Source organism: Phocoena phocoena, chromosome 9, assembly GCF_963924675.1.
Source record: "Phocoena phocoena chromosome 9, mPhoPho1.1, whole genome shotgun sequence".
NCBI classification, from domain to species: domain Eukaryota; kingdom Metazoa; phylum Chordata; class Mammalia; order Artiodactyla; family Phocoenidae; genus Phocoena; species Phocoena phocoena.
Window position 1 is genome coordinate 62,929,342 of NC_089227.1, and position 15,670 is coordinate 62,945,011.

At 42.5% G+C, this 15,670-nt stretch overlaps 1 protein-coding gene across 2 annotated transcripts in view; it reads left to right on the forward strand.

The window, feature by feature from the left end:
* BMPER (BMP binding endothelial regulator) overlaps positions 1 to 15,670 on the forward strand; it is a 260,244-nt gene that overhangs the window by 56,323 nt on the left and 188,251 nt on the right. For both annotated transcript variants that reach the window (XM_065883649.1, XM_065883651.1), the window contains exons 4-5: positions 11,265 to 11,347; positions 14,866 to 14,956. In XM_065883649.1, coding sequence (XP_065739721.1) covers positions 11,265 to 11,347; positions 14,866 to 14,956 — 174 coding nt within the window. The remainder of the gene's footprint in view (positions 1 to 11,264; positions 11,348 to 14,865; positions 14,957 to 15,670) is intronic.

Consider the following 15,670-nt stretch of genomic DNA (forward strand, 5'->3'; position numbering starts at 1 on the left):
CTGATTTTTATGATTTCTTTCCTTCTGGTAGCTTTGGGGTTTTTTTTTTTGTTCTTCTTTCTCTAATTGCTTTAGGTGCAAAGTTAGGTTGTTTATTCGAGATGTTTCCTGTTTCTTAAGGTAGGATTGTATTGCTATAAACTTCCCTCTTAGAACTCCTTTTGCTGCATCCCATAGATTTTGTGTTGTCGTGTCTCCATTGTCATTTATTTCTAGGTATTTTTTGATTTCCTCTTTGATTTCTTCAGTGATCACTTCGTTATTAAGTAGTGTATTGTTTAGCCTCCATGTGTTTGTATTTTTTACAGATCTTTTCCTGTAATTGATACCTAGTCTCATAGCATTGTGGTCGGAAAAGATACTTGATACAATTTCAATTTTCTTAAATTTACCAAGGCTTGATTTGTGACACTAGATATGATCTATCCTGGAGAATGTTCCATGAGTACTTGAGAAAAATGTGTATTCTGTTGTTTTTGGATGGAATGTCCTATAAATATCAATTAAGTTCATCTTGTTTAATGTATCATTTAAAGTTTGTGTTTCCTTATTTATTTTCATTTTGGATGATCTGTCCATTGGTGAAAGTGGGGTGTTAAAGTCCCCTACTATGAATGTGTTACTGTCGATTTCCCCTTTTATGGCTGTTAGTATTTGCCTTATGTATTGAGGTGCTTCTACATTGGGTGCATAAATATTTACAATTGTTATATCTTCTTCTTGGATCGATCCCTTGATCATTATGTAGTGTCCTTCTTTGTCTCTTCTAATAGTCTTTATTTTAAAGTCTGTTTTGTCTGATATGAGAATTGCTGCTCCAGCTTTCTTTTGGTTTCCATTTGCATGAAATACCTTTTTCCATCCCCTTACTTTCAGTCTGTATGTGTCTCTAGGTCTGAAGTGGGTCTCTTGTATACAGCAAATATATGCATCTTGTTTTTGTATCCATTCAGCCAATCTATGTCTTTTGGTGGGAGCATTTAGTCCATTTACATTTAAGGTAATTATCAATATGTATGTTCCCATTCCCATTTTCTTAATTGTTTTGGGTTCGTTATTGTAGGTCTTTTCCTTCTCTTGTGTTTCTTGCCTAGAGAAGTTCCTTTAGCAGTTGTTGTAGAGCTGGTTCGGTGGTGCTGAACTCTCTCAGCTTTTGCTTGTCTGTAAAGGTTTTAATTTCTCCATCAAATCTGAATGAGATCCTTGCTGGGTAGAGTAATCTTGGTTGCAGGTTTTTCTCCTTCATCACTTTCAATATGTCCTGCCACTCCCTTCTGGCTTGCAGAGTTTCTGCTGAGAGATCAGCTGTTAACCTTATGGGGATTCCCTTGTGTGTTATTTGTTGTTTTTCCCTTGCTGCTTTTTTTTTTTTTTTTTTTTGCAGTACGCGGGCCTCTCACTGTTGTGGCCTCTCCCGTTGCGGAGCACAGGCTCCAGACGCGCAGGCCCAGTGGCCATTGCTCACAGGCCCAGCCGCTCTGCGGCATGTGGGATCTTCCCGGACCGGGGCACGAACCCGTGCCCCCTGCATTGGCAGGTGGACTCTCAACCACTGCGCCACCAGGGAAGCCCCTCCCTTGCTGCTTTTAACATGTTTTCTTTGTATTTAATTTTTGACAGTTGGATTAATATGTGTCTTGCCATATTTCTCCTTGGATTTATCCTGTATGGGACTCTCTGTGCTTCCTGCACTTGATTAACTATTTCCTTTCCCATATTAGGGAAGTTTTCAACTATAATCTCTTCAAGTATTTTCTCAGTCCCTTTCTTTTTTTCTTCTTCTTCTGGAACCCCTATAATTTGAATGTTGGTGCGTTTAATGTTGTCCCAGAGGTCTCTGAGACTGTCCTCAGTTCTTTTCATTCTTTTTTCTTTATTCTGCTCTGCATTAGTTATTTCCACTATTTTATCTTCCAGGTCACTTCTCCTTTCTTCTGTCTCAGTTATTCTGCTATTGATCCCATCTAGAGTATTTTTCATTTCATTTATTGTGTTGTTCATCATTGTTTGTTTCGTCTTTAGTTCTTCTAGGTCCTTGTTAAATGTTTCTTGCATTTTCTCTATTTTATTTCCAAGATTTTGGATCATCTTTACTATCATTATTCTGAATTCTTTTTTAGGTAGACTGCCTATTTCCTCTTCATTCGTTAGGTCTGGTGGGTTTTTATCTTGCTCCTTCATGTGCTGTGTGTTTTTCTGTCTTTTCATTTTGCTTATCTTACTGTGTTTGGGGTCTCCTTTTTGCAGGCTGAAGTTTCGTAGTTCCTGTTGTTTTTGGTGTCTGTCCCCAGTGGCTAAGGTTGGTTCAGTGGGTTGTGTAGGCTTCCTGGTGGAGGGTACTAGTGCCTGTGTTCTGGTGGATGAGGCTGGATCTTGTCTTTCTGGTAGGCAGGTCCACGTCTGGTGGTGTGTTTTGGGGTGTCTGTAGACTTATTATGATTTTGGGCAGCCTCTCTGCTAATGGGTGGGGTTGTGTTCCTGTCTTGCTAGTTGTTTGGCATAGGATGTCCAGCACTGTAGCTTGCTGGTTGTTGAGTGAAGCTGGGTGCTGGCATTGAGACGGAGATCTCTGGGAGATTTTCGCCATTTGATATTATGTGCAGCTGGGAGGCCTCTTGTGGACCAGTGTCCTGAAGTTGGCTCTCCCACCTCAGAGGCACAGCACTAACTCCTGGCTGCAGCACCAAGAGCCTTTCATCCACACGGCTCAGAAGAAAAGGGAGAAAAAGTAGAAAGAAAGAATTAGTAGAAGTAGAAAGAAAGAAGGGAGGGAGGGAGGGAGTAAGGAAGGAAGGAGGGAAGGAAGGAAAAAAAGAAAGAAGACAAAGTAAAATAAATTAAGATAAAATATAATGAAGTTATTAAAATAAAAAAAAAGTATTAAGAGGAAAAAACCCCCCCAAAAACGGATGGATAGAACCTGGAACAAATGGTGGAAGCAAAGCTATACAGACAAAATCTCACACAGAAGTATACACATACACACAAAAAAAGGAAAAGGGGAAAGAATAATAAATCTTGCTCTCAAAGTCCACCTCCTTAATTTGGGATGATTCGTTGTCTATTCCTGTATTCCACAGATGTAGGGTACATCAAGTTGATTGTGGAGCTTTAATCCGCTGCATCTGAGGCTGCTGGGAGAGATTTCCCTTTCTCTTCTTTGTTCTCACAGCTCCCGGGACTCAGCTTTGGATTTGGCTCCGCCTCTGCGTGTAGGTCGCGGGAGGGCGTCTGTTCTTCGTTCAGACAGGACGGGGTTAAAGGAGCCGCTGATTCGGAGGCTCTGGCTCGCTCAGGGGGTAGGGAGAGTTACGTAGGGCAGGGCGAGCCTGCGCGGCAGAGTCCGGCGTGACGTTGCACCAGCCTGAGGCGCGCCGTGTGCGTTCTCCCGGGGAAGTTGTCCCTGGATCCTGGGACCCTGGCAGCGGCGGGCTGCACAGCCTTCCCGGAAGGGGGGTGTGGATAGTGACCTGTGTTCGCACACAGGCTTCTTGGTGGCGGCAGCAGCGGCCTTAGCGTCTCATGTCTGTCTCTGGGGTCCGCACCTTTAGCCGCAGCTCGCGCCCGTCTCTGGAGCTCCTTTAAGCAGCGTTCTTAATCCCCTCTCCTCGCGCACCAGGAAATAAAGAGGGAAGAAAAAGTCTCTTGCCTCTTCGGCAGGTCCAGACTTTTCCCCGGACTCCCTCCCGGCTAGCCGCGGTGCACTAACGCCCTGCAGGCTGTGTTCACGCCGCCAACACCAGTCCTCTCCCGGCGCTCCGACTGAAGCCCGAGCCTCAGCTCCCAGCCCCGCCCGCCCCGGCGGGTGAGCAGACAAGCCTCTCGGCTGGTGAGTGCCGGTCGGCCCTGATCCTCTGTGTGGGAATCTCTCCGCTTTGCCCTCCGCACCCCTGTTGCTGTGCTCTCCTCCGCGGCTTCGAAGCTCCCCCCCTCCGCCACCTGCAGTCTCCGCCCGCGAAGGGGCTTCCTAGTGTGTGGACACTTTTCCTCCTTCACAGCTCCCTCCCGCTGGTGCAGGACCCGTCCCTATCCTTTTGTCTCTGTTTATTCTTTTTTCTTTTGCCCTACCCAGGTACGTGGGGGGTTTCTTGCCTTTTGGGAAGTCTGAGGTCTTCTGCCAGCGTTCAGTAGGTGTTCTGTAGGAGTTGTTCCACGTGTAGATGTATTTCTGATGTATCTGTGGGGAGGAAGGTGATCTCCGCGTCTCACTCTTTCGCCATCTTTCTGGAAGTCCCCAAAAGCCTGTTTTAAATGAACTCCTAAGGACACAACTTAAGCCCTAGAATGGTTAGTCAGGTTTTATGTTTATCCCTTTTGATTATACTTCCATATATTCCTGGAGAACAGTGTCCAAAAAACTGGTTCATTAAAAAATTGTATTGGTCTGGGGTAATCTGGGGCTTATTGACCAAGTCTAGGGGGTGGGGCTGCCCGATCAGGTGGCCCAGAAACAGCAAAGATTGGCAGACCTGTCTTCTCTACTTCCCTGTACCATGTGGCATGAACCGATTTCAAAGACCATACGGTTGGTTTCATTTAAATAAATATGGCAGTTTGCATGCTACTCCCCCCCACCCCCCATAAAACAAGACAAAAATAAACCAGTAACTTGGAGCATCAAAGTTGATTTTGGAAAGAAAAGGCACCCTCCTGAAAATTAACTTAAAATGAGGTGTGCACAGTATGGGAAGAGGGGACCGAGCAGGTGTTGATACGTTTCTCATTTCTGAGGGTCAGTAGGTGCTGGTGTGCTCAAGGACTTTCCTTCATTGTGTTCAGCCCTAGCTGACCTGGTCCATGGGGGACTGCGGATGGGGGTCGGTATTAGAAGAGACAGACTTTGGCATCTGAGTTGCTCCAGGAAAACTTTGCTGTTTCTGGAGGTGGAATAGTGAATTGAACTAGTCTGCCTGCCAAAAGAGGAGACAGGACGTCCAAGGAATGTCATTCTTTCTCCATTTCTTTTTCCCTGTGTTTTGCAGGAAGAGCTGCAAATATTGGTGCTTACTATTTATTATTAATGAAATGAAACATTGATTAAGTACTTGCTACACACAAAGTGTTGTAAATGACCTAGAACAGGTGTTTCAAAGGACAAGTCTTCTTGGAGTAGGAGCACAAGAGCACACCCTCAGTGGGGAAGTTTCCAAGAAGGCTTCCTAGATGCTGTGACCTTGAGTTGAATCTTGAAAGAGGAGTTAGCCAGGCAAAGAAGGAGAGCCTGGGTGACCTTTGTGTCCTTGTGGGGATGATGGAGTTGGAGGGAATGGAGGAGATCTGGGATTTTCAGGACGGGACCAGCATTTGCGAAATCATAGGATGAGATTATCCGGCCATATTTGGGAGAATTCTAAGTGCAGCATGTCTGCAGTGTGGGGAGTTTGGGAGCAGCAGCAAAGAGAATAAATAAGTGAGTCAAGGCCAGACCTGAGAGTTGTATACGTTAAGAAGTTTGAATTTTATAGTAAAGTTCAGTGGTTTTCCATCCTGGCTGCACATTAGATTCCTCTTCCACTTCCTACCACCAGAGACTCTGATCCTACTGGTCTAGAGAAGAGAACTTGGGGATAGGTACCAGTATACACTTCAGCCGGGTTGAGAACCATCAGTCATTGATAGAGTTCAAGTATGTGAATGAGATACTAAGACCTGGATTTGAAAGAGCGCACACTGGTAGCAGTGCAGGAGGATGCCTGAAAAAGGACCCTGTCCCAGCCAGAAGCAGTGAGCCTGTTGTAATAGTCCAGGTGAGGAACAACCAGCAGCTTAGTTGAGGCAGGAGTGGAGGGAATGGAAAGATAATTGGAAGAGAACATCTGGAAAGTGGGGGGAGGAGGGAGCAGGGTTGGGGGGGAGTGATGGAAAAAGGAAAATGTGGTCTTGCCACAGAGAAGTCTTATAAGATAATAGGATAAGGGTTGAGTGTCCCCTTGGATTGGGCACGTGTAGGCAGCTGCAGCCCAAGAGAGTGACGTTTCAGTGAGATGATAGAGGCAGAAGCCTGAGAGCCTTGGTTGAAGAACTTGAACCTATTTAAAGAAGTATTCAAGTTCATTAGGATCAGGGAAAGGTGGGTAACCCCTGGGACCTAGATGGAGTTGCAGGAATGAAGGGAAAACACTGGAAAGGTAGGTTGGGGCCATGTTGTGAGGCCCTTGGGTGCCAGGGGTTAAGTTATTGGTAACGATAAGATGCAGTTTTCTGCTCTTAGGCTAAATGTTAACTTGAAAAAAGAGAGGATTAAGACTAGAAGGGTGAGACTGGGTGGAGCTAAGGCTTATTAGATGGCCAATGCTATCTTTTTTATGGTCCTGATGATTTTTAACAGCTATTTAAACAACAGAATGATGAAAATGTGTAGTATTCTGTCTCCCTTGGCATACTGTGGCTGCTGAAAAAGGTCACAGTTAATAGGAAAAGTGAGTTTTATTGCTTAATTGTGGATTCAATTTGTTTGTGTGCTTCCTGTTTCCATTGCCGAGTTGACCAGTTGACTAGTTAACTAGGCCAGGCGTCTCTGCAAGAGTGTCTGTTTAAAAAAGTGCTCTGAAATTCTTCCCCACCCTGAAAATATTTAATATAAAAAGTTGAAATAAATGTACAAGTGACGTGTAGCTAGTTTAGGCTTGTTTTTGTATTATTTTAGTTTTGTATAGAAGAATCATTTGTGGCTACATATGATGGTTTAGCTCAAGGTTTCCCAGCCTTGGCACAGTTGACATTGTGAGCTGATTGATTCTTTGTTGCGCATTGTGGAGTGTTTAGCAGCACCCCTGGCCTCTGTGAACTAGAGGCATGTAAGCGTCTTTATCCCCGACCTGTGACATCTGAAAATATCTCCCAACATTACAAAAAGTCCTCTGGGTGGGGAATTGGAGGGGGAAGGCAAAATCACTCTAGATTGAGAGCTACTGGTTTAAATATATTACAGGGATTTAACCAGAAAATAACCACTTCTTCCTGCTACAGTATGGATGGTTTTCATGATGCTCGTGGAATCTAAAAAGCTTTTTATCACCCGAAGAAAACTAATGAATGTTTATAAATTCCCTTGTCGAAAGTTTATTTAAAAATATTTAAAGATAAAGGAAAAGTGACTTTACTGGTTGCCTAACCATTTCCCTGCCTGCCCAGCCTACCCACTTTTTCATTTAGTTCCTGGATCTGCTATCATTTAATTTTATAAGGACAGAGTTGATTCCCCCCGCCCCCGCCCCGCCCCGGGCCATGAAGTCCTCAATGCAAAGGATATTATGAATTAGAAAGTGTCCAAATAATTCTGCCAATTTAGACCTGTATGTGAAAATGAGGATTTCATACAGGACCAGGTTCTAGTGTTAGTTTCACACCAAATGCCTTCTCACTTTGAGTAAGCCACTTTAATCTTTTTTGTGCAAATTTTCTTACATGTAAATGAAAGAGAGAAAGTAGATTATCTGCAAGTTTGCTTCTAGTTCTAAATATCTAAGATTGAAATCTTTTGATTGTTTCTTTGGGTTGCTCCTCCACCCCATGACACATCCCTCAATGCAGTGCAACCCAAAATGTGCTCTGCAGGTCACCAATGGTCCAGAAACGACGGTGCCGGTCTACAATCCATCTGTGGAATGTTAAGCTGACACCCAAGACAATCAAAGCCTCCCATATTCAATATCCCACTATTTTCTGGTTGTACCAAAAAATAAACAACCAGCAAATGATTTCACCTCTTATAAAAAAGCATTTACACTTAAAAAATGGGATGAGGTGGGATTTCTTCCTTTTTAAAAATGTTTCTAGAGCTACTAAAAAACTTGCATTTACAAAATAGTTGATAAAAATATTCCTCTGGGTTGTACAAGAAGGGAAACAGGGACCACTGATAGGACCAGGTGTGTGATATTAATCAGACTTGGCTGCTTTCTCTCCTGCTTCATCAGAAGCTGGGCTCTCCTTATTTTTAGTTTCTCCATTTTCTGCAGGTAAGTCTTCTTTAGTCTCTTGGTTAGCCACTTCAGCCTGTTTTCCCTTTGCGCCCCTTTTCCCTTTTTTTTTTTTTTTTTTTTTTTTGGCAGTATGCGGGCCTCTCACTGTTGTGGCCTCTCTCGTTGCGGAGCACAGGCTCCGGACGCGCAGGCTCAGAGGCCGTGGCTCACGGGCCCAGCCGCTCCGCGGCATGTGGGATCTTCCCGGACCAGGGCACAAACCGGTGTCCCCTGCATCGGCAGGCGGACTCTCAACCACTGCGCCACCAGGGAAGCCCCCCTTTTCCCTTTTGTTTGCACTTTTTTGTCGGAAGATTTATACTTTCCTGTCGCCTTTTTTGGCTTCCTTTCCACTTTTGCAGGAGCCGGTTTAGCTGACAACCTCGCTGATCTCCTCTTGGGCTCCTCCTTCGCCGCCCCCCTTGGCAGAGCTGACCTTCCTCTTGGGCATCGTGGCGGCGGGGCGGGCGCGTGCCGGGTGCATGCTGGGTGCCTGCGGGCCGCAGCGCGCTGAAAGCCTTCGCGAAGCTGGGCTGCCTGGCCGCTGCCGCTCCTTCCAACGCCCGAGCTGCTCACTATTATATTTTATGAAAGTATGGCCCACATTGGATTGGAAAAACAAAAGCAAAACAAACCTTTCACTAGAGATGGTTTGAGAAACACTGCCTCAATGTATGATGGAAAATTTGCTTTGCCTCTTTTTCTACCCTGGCCAATAATAGTTATTTAATGTATTCCTCCTCTGGAGTTTCAATGAAAAGAGGGACAAGATACTGCCTGTCTGTCCTATTAACAGCATAAAATTGGCGGTAAATAGATTTTATTATAAAGAAATTTGCCTTACAGAGAATAAGAAGTAAGTCTGGAGTAAATCTGAGGTTCCCTTTGATTGTGTGTATATGTGAGTCTTCACACAGCTCATGTTAGTGTCTTGCATTAAGATGTTTATCTTAGAACATGAACCCAAAGAGCAGTGAAAATGTCCTTTCTAAAATTATCTTATCCCCAAGAATCCCTTACATATGAAATCTACTAGGATGCTTTGTCTATTGGAGTCTCCAAAACCAATCAGTGCTGTTGAGGGTAGGTAAGGTATGGATTATACTTTTGAAAGAGGTTAACGCCTATATTTTTGAGTCTACTCATTCATTCAGACTCATCCGGCATTTGGGAAAATCTATTGTATGGACTCAGGTGTGGTAGACTGACATGTCGACAAGGGCCGTTAAGCAATGAAGCTCATCATAATTTGACCTGGGTCTTTATATGTTAAACTGTGGTGGAGGAGCCAGGCTTCCAGTTGAGTTATTTGAAGCAGAAAACATTGCTGGGTTCCCTGCATTGTGGACCACTGGTGCCAATACCTTTTACCCCATTTGGGGTGGAATAATCCAGAGAGGTCTGCCCTAGTCCTAGAAGCCCTTTGCACATGGCCTGGCACTGTCTGGGAACAGTCTCTTGGCCTGCAGTTCCTGCCTGGTCTATATGGGCTTGTAGTGTACTTCCTCCTTCAAAGTAAAAAAGGCAAGCTCTTTGCCTGCCCTATTAGCAGCATAAAAATCACTCTTTCTTTCAGTTCTTTTTTTAATCCAGAGGCTGAAAATATATAACATATTTGGAAACTCCACTGGCAGACTTGGCAGGCATTTCATATTTACTTGGACTTAACATGAATTGGATTTGGTCCTCTGATTTCCCCACCTCCATCTCTCGGAACAAGTTATTTATTAACCGAGTAAGTCTGTGGTAGTGGATCAGACATGCGCATGGCACGTCTTTTGTAAGTGCGTTTGTTCCGTAAGATTTATGCTAGCCCAAATTATTTTATACTTGTTTTCATTGTTGAAAATTTACTGTGTTCATTCTGGGTTTGGCATAAGTATTTGTAGTGTGCTAGGCGTTCCTGTGGTTGAACATTTTATCGCTGTAACACTTCATGCAAAGGAAATTAAAAAATATAGAGTGAAAGCATTTCCCTAATATGGTTCCAATCAGCTGTGTACTTTAGTAATTTGATTTGTAGGAACTAGAGAGAAGAGTGTTACTGAGCTCTTTTCAGTCATTCATAATTCTCTGGGAATTCAAATCATGGTTCCAAGTTTATGAAAACATCTATTGAAATCTTAAGTCCTTTGTTTTTCTGTTTGTATTGAGGTTGTTTTTTTGTTTTGTTTTGTTTTGTTTTTTTATTACCACTGCAGTATCTAAAAGAATTCAGAGAAGGAGGTGAGTCTCCTCTTTGTATCTTGGACAAGAAAAACTGATGTGAATTGAGGTTGATTGGCTTGGCAGAAGTCAATCACTGGTACAGAGGGGCAGGCCCTTTTATTTCTGCATTATCCCATGTGTGTGTTCCTGCTGCTGTACTCTTTGGGCTAAGCAGTTGGGCTATAATTGGTAAATCCCATTTGCCTTGTGTGCTCCTAATAATCTATTGTGCAATTACTAGTGGCATAGCCAGGTGCATCTTCCCGGAAAATGTAACTCACAAGGTGGAGGATGTTATTTGGGCAAACTAATTCAAGATCTAGGTTGTGATCCTTGCATCATTATTTCTTTGGCTCTTTCTGCAGAGACTTAAACTTGTTTCCTTTTCTGAGAATCTCTGGCCTTTGACTTCTGTTTTTTGCCAATGAATAAGCATGACTTCTGTTTTGGCTAGTGAATTAACATGTGATAATCCATATATTGTTAGTTTCAGATTTCCTTAATCTAGTTCATACCTAAAAGTAAAATCAAAGTGAAATATGAAATCATAGCTCTTAGAGCTTGGAGGCAAGGCTTGGGAGGTTTCATCTGTTGAAGACAGTAGTAGCTTGTCAGGAGTCTTAGATGGGTATAGAATTTTGCAATCATTTCCTATATTTTAATTTTTTGCTTTTATTTCTTACCATGTTTTACACTTCCCTCTTGACCTTCAGCAATCTTAAGTTCATGTAGTCTTGTGTAAAGTCCCCTTTCACAGTGGTGTTTTGAGCCCTGGTCCTCCTCATACTTGACTAGGCATAAATAAAGTCACGAGGTTATGCATTTTGGCCAAGAGAGTTCATCAATCAGTGGTTTTCCATTTGAAAATATAGTCTGTGAGGTTAATCTTTTCAGTAGTCAAAGAATTAATGTAAGCGAAAGCTAGGTGGATATTCAGCAGTCTTAGTTGTGTTTGGAGGAAAATAGCCAAGGAGCATTTTGGTTCCTATGATCGCTAGTTCTGGCTTAAAAGACATAACTTCTTTTGCTTCAAAGATAAAGGAAACCCACATTCATTCTTGGCCTTTCTTCCTGCTTCTGTGTTTCATCTAGGTTGTACCTATGAAGGAAGTACCTATAACAGCTCCTTCAAATGGCAGAGTCCTGCTGAAGCCTGTGTCCTGCGCCAGTGCCAGGTAAAGTTCATCTATTTTACTCTCCAGTGACAAGAAATCCATAAAGTCCTCTTCAGAAAACCTTTTCAGATATCACAGAACAAAACTCCAAAGAAAAAAGCAAAACAAAAATGAGAAACAAATGAAAAACCAACTGTATCCTTGTCCAAATTTATTGTGACAGTCACCATAACAAGACAGTTACAGGATAGATATTGCATGGGACTTGCTTCCAGAAATGCACAGCAGAATTGTTCACCATTGTTAAACTGTGCCTGGAAAAACTCTGAGAAGATGCATATGTCCTTGGGGAAAATTCATGTCTTCCTGTGAGTCAGCTTTGCAAAACACGAATTCTTATTAGCAGAAAGAGGTATTGTTAGAGGATATATGTTTCCCTTTTTTTGATTTAGAAACATTTTGAGCAGGAGCCAGTCTGCAGACTGTGTTAAATCAAAGCAATTAGTACATCGTAACCTCAATGATTTCAACGCAACGAATTTAAGAACCACCAGTTTGGATCCTAGGGAGCCCACTGTGCCTGGTGCTTGCTGAACTCTGAAGAGAGAACTGTTTCCCTGTGGCTCTAATCGTTACAGGTCTTAAACAGGCAAGATAAACCAAAGGGGAAATGAAGAATTGAAATTGTCTAATTCCTTTTCTTTAAAGAAATACTCTGTTAAAAAAATGATCATCTAATTTTGACATAATTTAAAATTTTTTCTCTGTAGAGAAGATACTGTTAAATCATTTTCCCCCAGTCTCATTTCACTGTTCAAGGGTATACTTTTGCATTTAAAGGAGAACCAAGGTTAGTATAATAATGCATATTTCTCTCTGATCTTATCGCAAGTATATTGACATTTAGTTTATTGAAATATAAATTTTATGTAATCATGTTCTTTGCATAAGCCCACAGTGGGCATGTTCACTCGTAAGATCTTCAGTTACTTGTTCAGTTAAATGTTCAGTTTATTTATGTAGTAATCTAAATTATTTATGAAAATAAGCAGTAGTTAGAACAGATATGAATAATAGATTGACTCAATAAATATTTGTTGAATTTTTACCCTGAGTTATACATGCAATCAGCTTTATGGAACAAAATAATGACAGCAATGACTTTTAATAACATGAAAAGCCCACATTCATTCTGAAATTTGCATCACCCCATCCCCACCCTGCTTCTTGACTGACGTGATTTCCAGTCTTTGAGAGGGACACTCCGAAAGCCATGGTTACACTATCTTTCAAACAAGATGATTGCATGCCTTTTGGAGTGTAGTGTAACATTTTTATACAGTAGTCAGAGTTCTTGACAGTCTTCCAGTTGCATGGACCAGTGGTGAATTTTGCTGCCTTTGTTTAAATTAAATGGAAACTATTATCTGGGAGGGAATATTCTGTTGACTGAATAACACATCAAGCCTTCATCAATTGTGAATATCGGCTTTGGTCACTAGCCATTCACCAGCGGCCAGAGAGAATGATGCAGGAATATCGAATTATTACTGGAAGAGATCTTAAAGACCAACATCCCTGGGAGTGAGGAAATGCTGAACTATAGACTGGAGTGCAGAAAGGGGACGTTAGCTACCAGGAATGAACTTTGCCTTTTAATTTTTTTCCTTTTATAATACTTTGCCTATGCCCTGTTAGCTAGTTTCAAAATATTAGTTCACTCAATAACCATAAAAGCAAACTTCTGTTAAGGTAGTTACAGAAAGCTGCTCCTCTGCTCAGCTGGTACCTTCCCACTCTTGCTTACTTTCTTCCTTCTTTAGGGAAGGAGACTTCATCTCTGAATGCAGGAAATGACCATTTACTGGTACCCGTCAGGGAAGTCTTCCTTTAAGATCCTCCTCTGCACAGTGACACAATTGCAACCTCTCTCTCCAAGATCTTCTCTTCTCAGGGTGTAGAATCAGTAACAGAAGAGGGAGTATAGTGTAGTGAGTAAAATATGGGCATTGCCATTCACATAACTTGTTACTTAACCTCTCTAGACCACATTTTCATCCCCCATAAAATGAGATAGGACTACCTCATAGGGTGGTCGTAAGAATAAGCAACACTGTCATTTAAAACACTTCTGGCTGAGCCTGCAAGTACTGGGTACAACTAGATACCAGACAGATAACAGCTAGTCTAATGATCTGGTTTATTTCCATTTGAGTTGAAATCTAGCTTATTTCTTAATTCTTCGTACTGAAGGAGTTCTGATGGTGGAAAATTTACCTTTATCTTCCGCTTTTAGTGTCTTACTGGAAGAGGAAAATTTGAAGATCAGAGACAGGAAATTCATGCTGGGAAGTAGCCTGAATCCTCCATCTGGATTGCAGATACTAAAGGGAAATTGATCCTGGGCTTTTTGCGTTGCTTCAGTTACATAACTAAAGCCCAGTTCCTTTTTTGATGTTGTATGTTGCTGGTATTTTGGTATTTTTTTCCCTTCACAAATGTGATATAGACCACAATAAATTCCCCTGGTAGTGGAAGCCTCAGGTCTGACAGATATGAAGGCAGTTAGGATATAACCTTCCTTGTTGGACTGAGATGATATGGTAGCAGAAACGATGAAGAAAATTATCTAGTTGTCAAATTGTTACATAGTTCTTTAGCTTTCGTTACCACTCCCCTGAAAACAAAATCAAACAAACAAACAAACATACAAATCCATTTTATAAAATGGGTAGAGAATATAGAGAAAAATCCCTCAAAGACCAACTCTGAAAATTAATTAAAAAAATGTTTTAATCGACATTAAAATACTAGAGTCCCAAGATCAGTTTGCAAATGAGTCCCTTGATTTCATTATTAAGACCAAAAGTGTTTATTTTGACAGAACATAATATGAACGTTAAAATAGTTTTATCTAATCTCTTCATCTGATGACTGACAGCCACACTGTCTGCGAGGCCCAGAGAAATTTCTAAGATTGCAGAGCTGGTGTCTAGTTATTCCTGGAAGGGTGGTGAGGATTTAGGTCTCCAGATGCCAGTCTGGAATATTATGTTTGTACTCTGTGCCTTATAATTAATGGCTTAAAGTGCAATAACAATTACAGAAAACATAGTGTTGAAAACTTAAAACAATTGTGAATGAACAGCTAGACTCTGTTAGCTACTGACTGACAGCATGGAGGTTTTAAATACTAGATTTAAAAGAAAGGAAGGACGGAAGGAAAGAAGGAAGGAAGAAGGAAGACAGACAGAAAGGAAGGAAGGAAAGAAAGAAAGAAAAAGAAAGAAAGAAGGAAAGAGAGAGACAGGGAGGGAGGGAGGAAGAAAGAAAGGAAATTAGAGTCAAAGAGAAAGAACTAGGACAGGGAATAGAACAGGTACAGGATTTGCACTTTGAGATGGGGTGATCTGGGGCCATCAGACCTCATTTGTGCCATATATCTCTGCACCTGACACCCATCCCACCTTTGCACCTTTTGTGTTTGAATTCTTCTCCTACTAAGTTGATTACTTTCCAAAAGTAAGTCCTCAGTGGGAATTCTGGGCTGACTTTCCTTGCGGTGTTCTGTTTTTCAGGAAGGCGTTGTCACAGAGTCTGAGGTGCGATGTGTCGTTCATTGTAAAAACCCTTCCAAGCATCTGGGAAAGTGCTGCCCCACTTGTCCAGGTAACATTCTCAGGAAGGGGAAGGCGGCGAGGCTCCCTGGTACAGTACAACACTGTTGAAATCCCTCTGGGTTCTCACAGGAATGCATGATTTTCCCCACTCCTGACTGGAATTTTTCTCACTTTACGTCTGTGTACCTAATGGGTTAGGAGAGCAAACTCCTTTTCTTAGAAGTGTCCGGTTGGACTCTGGCGTGTCCGGGATGACTGCAACGTGCTGTAGGTCTTGGCAAGGATGCTTCAGGCTCCGGAGGCCTGCTTTCCACTCCACAGGGCCACAGGTAACGCTTATTTTGGAAGGAAAGGCTGTGGCTTTCGCTTACTTCCAGAAATGTCTTTTTACTGCTTTATATTGCAATACCTTGGCCAGAGCTCGCCTTGGTGATGAGGCGACCAGATGTTTTCTGAACACCGAGAGCTGTGTCCCTAAGATGATTTAGCTTAGGGCTTTGCTGGTCTCAGTTTTCGGCGTGGTGCAGTGAGTGGGACCCACTGTCTCTTTAGAGGGTCCCACGGCCTAGCTGACAGCAAAGGGATCTTTCCTTTCCAGTGAGTGGGGTGTTTCCTCTTACTTTTCTGCACAGGATTACAAAGGCCGCCTGCATCTTCTCTTGCCCTTAGGTACCAGCCTGGGGATTTTGAGGTGAGAGATTTTTTTCTGATCCCTTAAGCCTCTGGCCCATGCTCTTCGACAGATGTTCTGCATTTTGGGTTT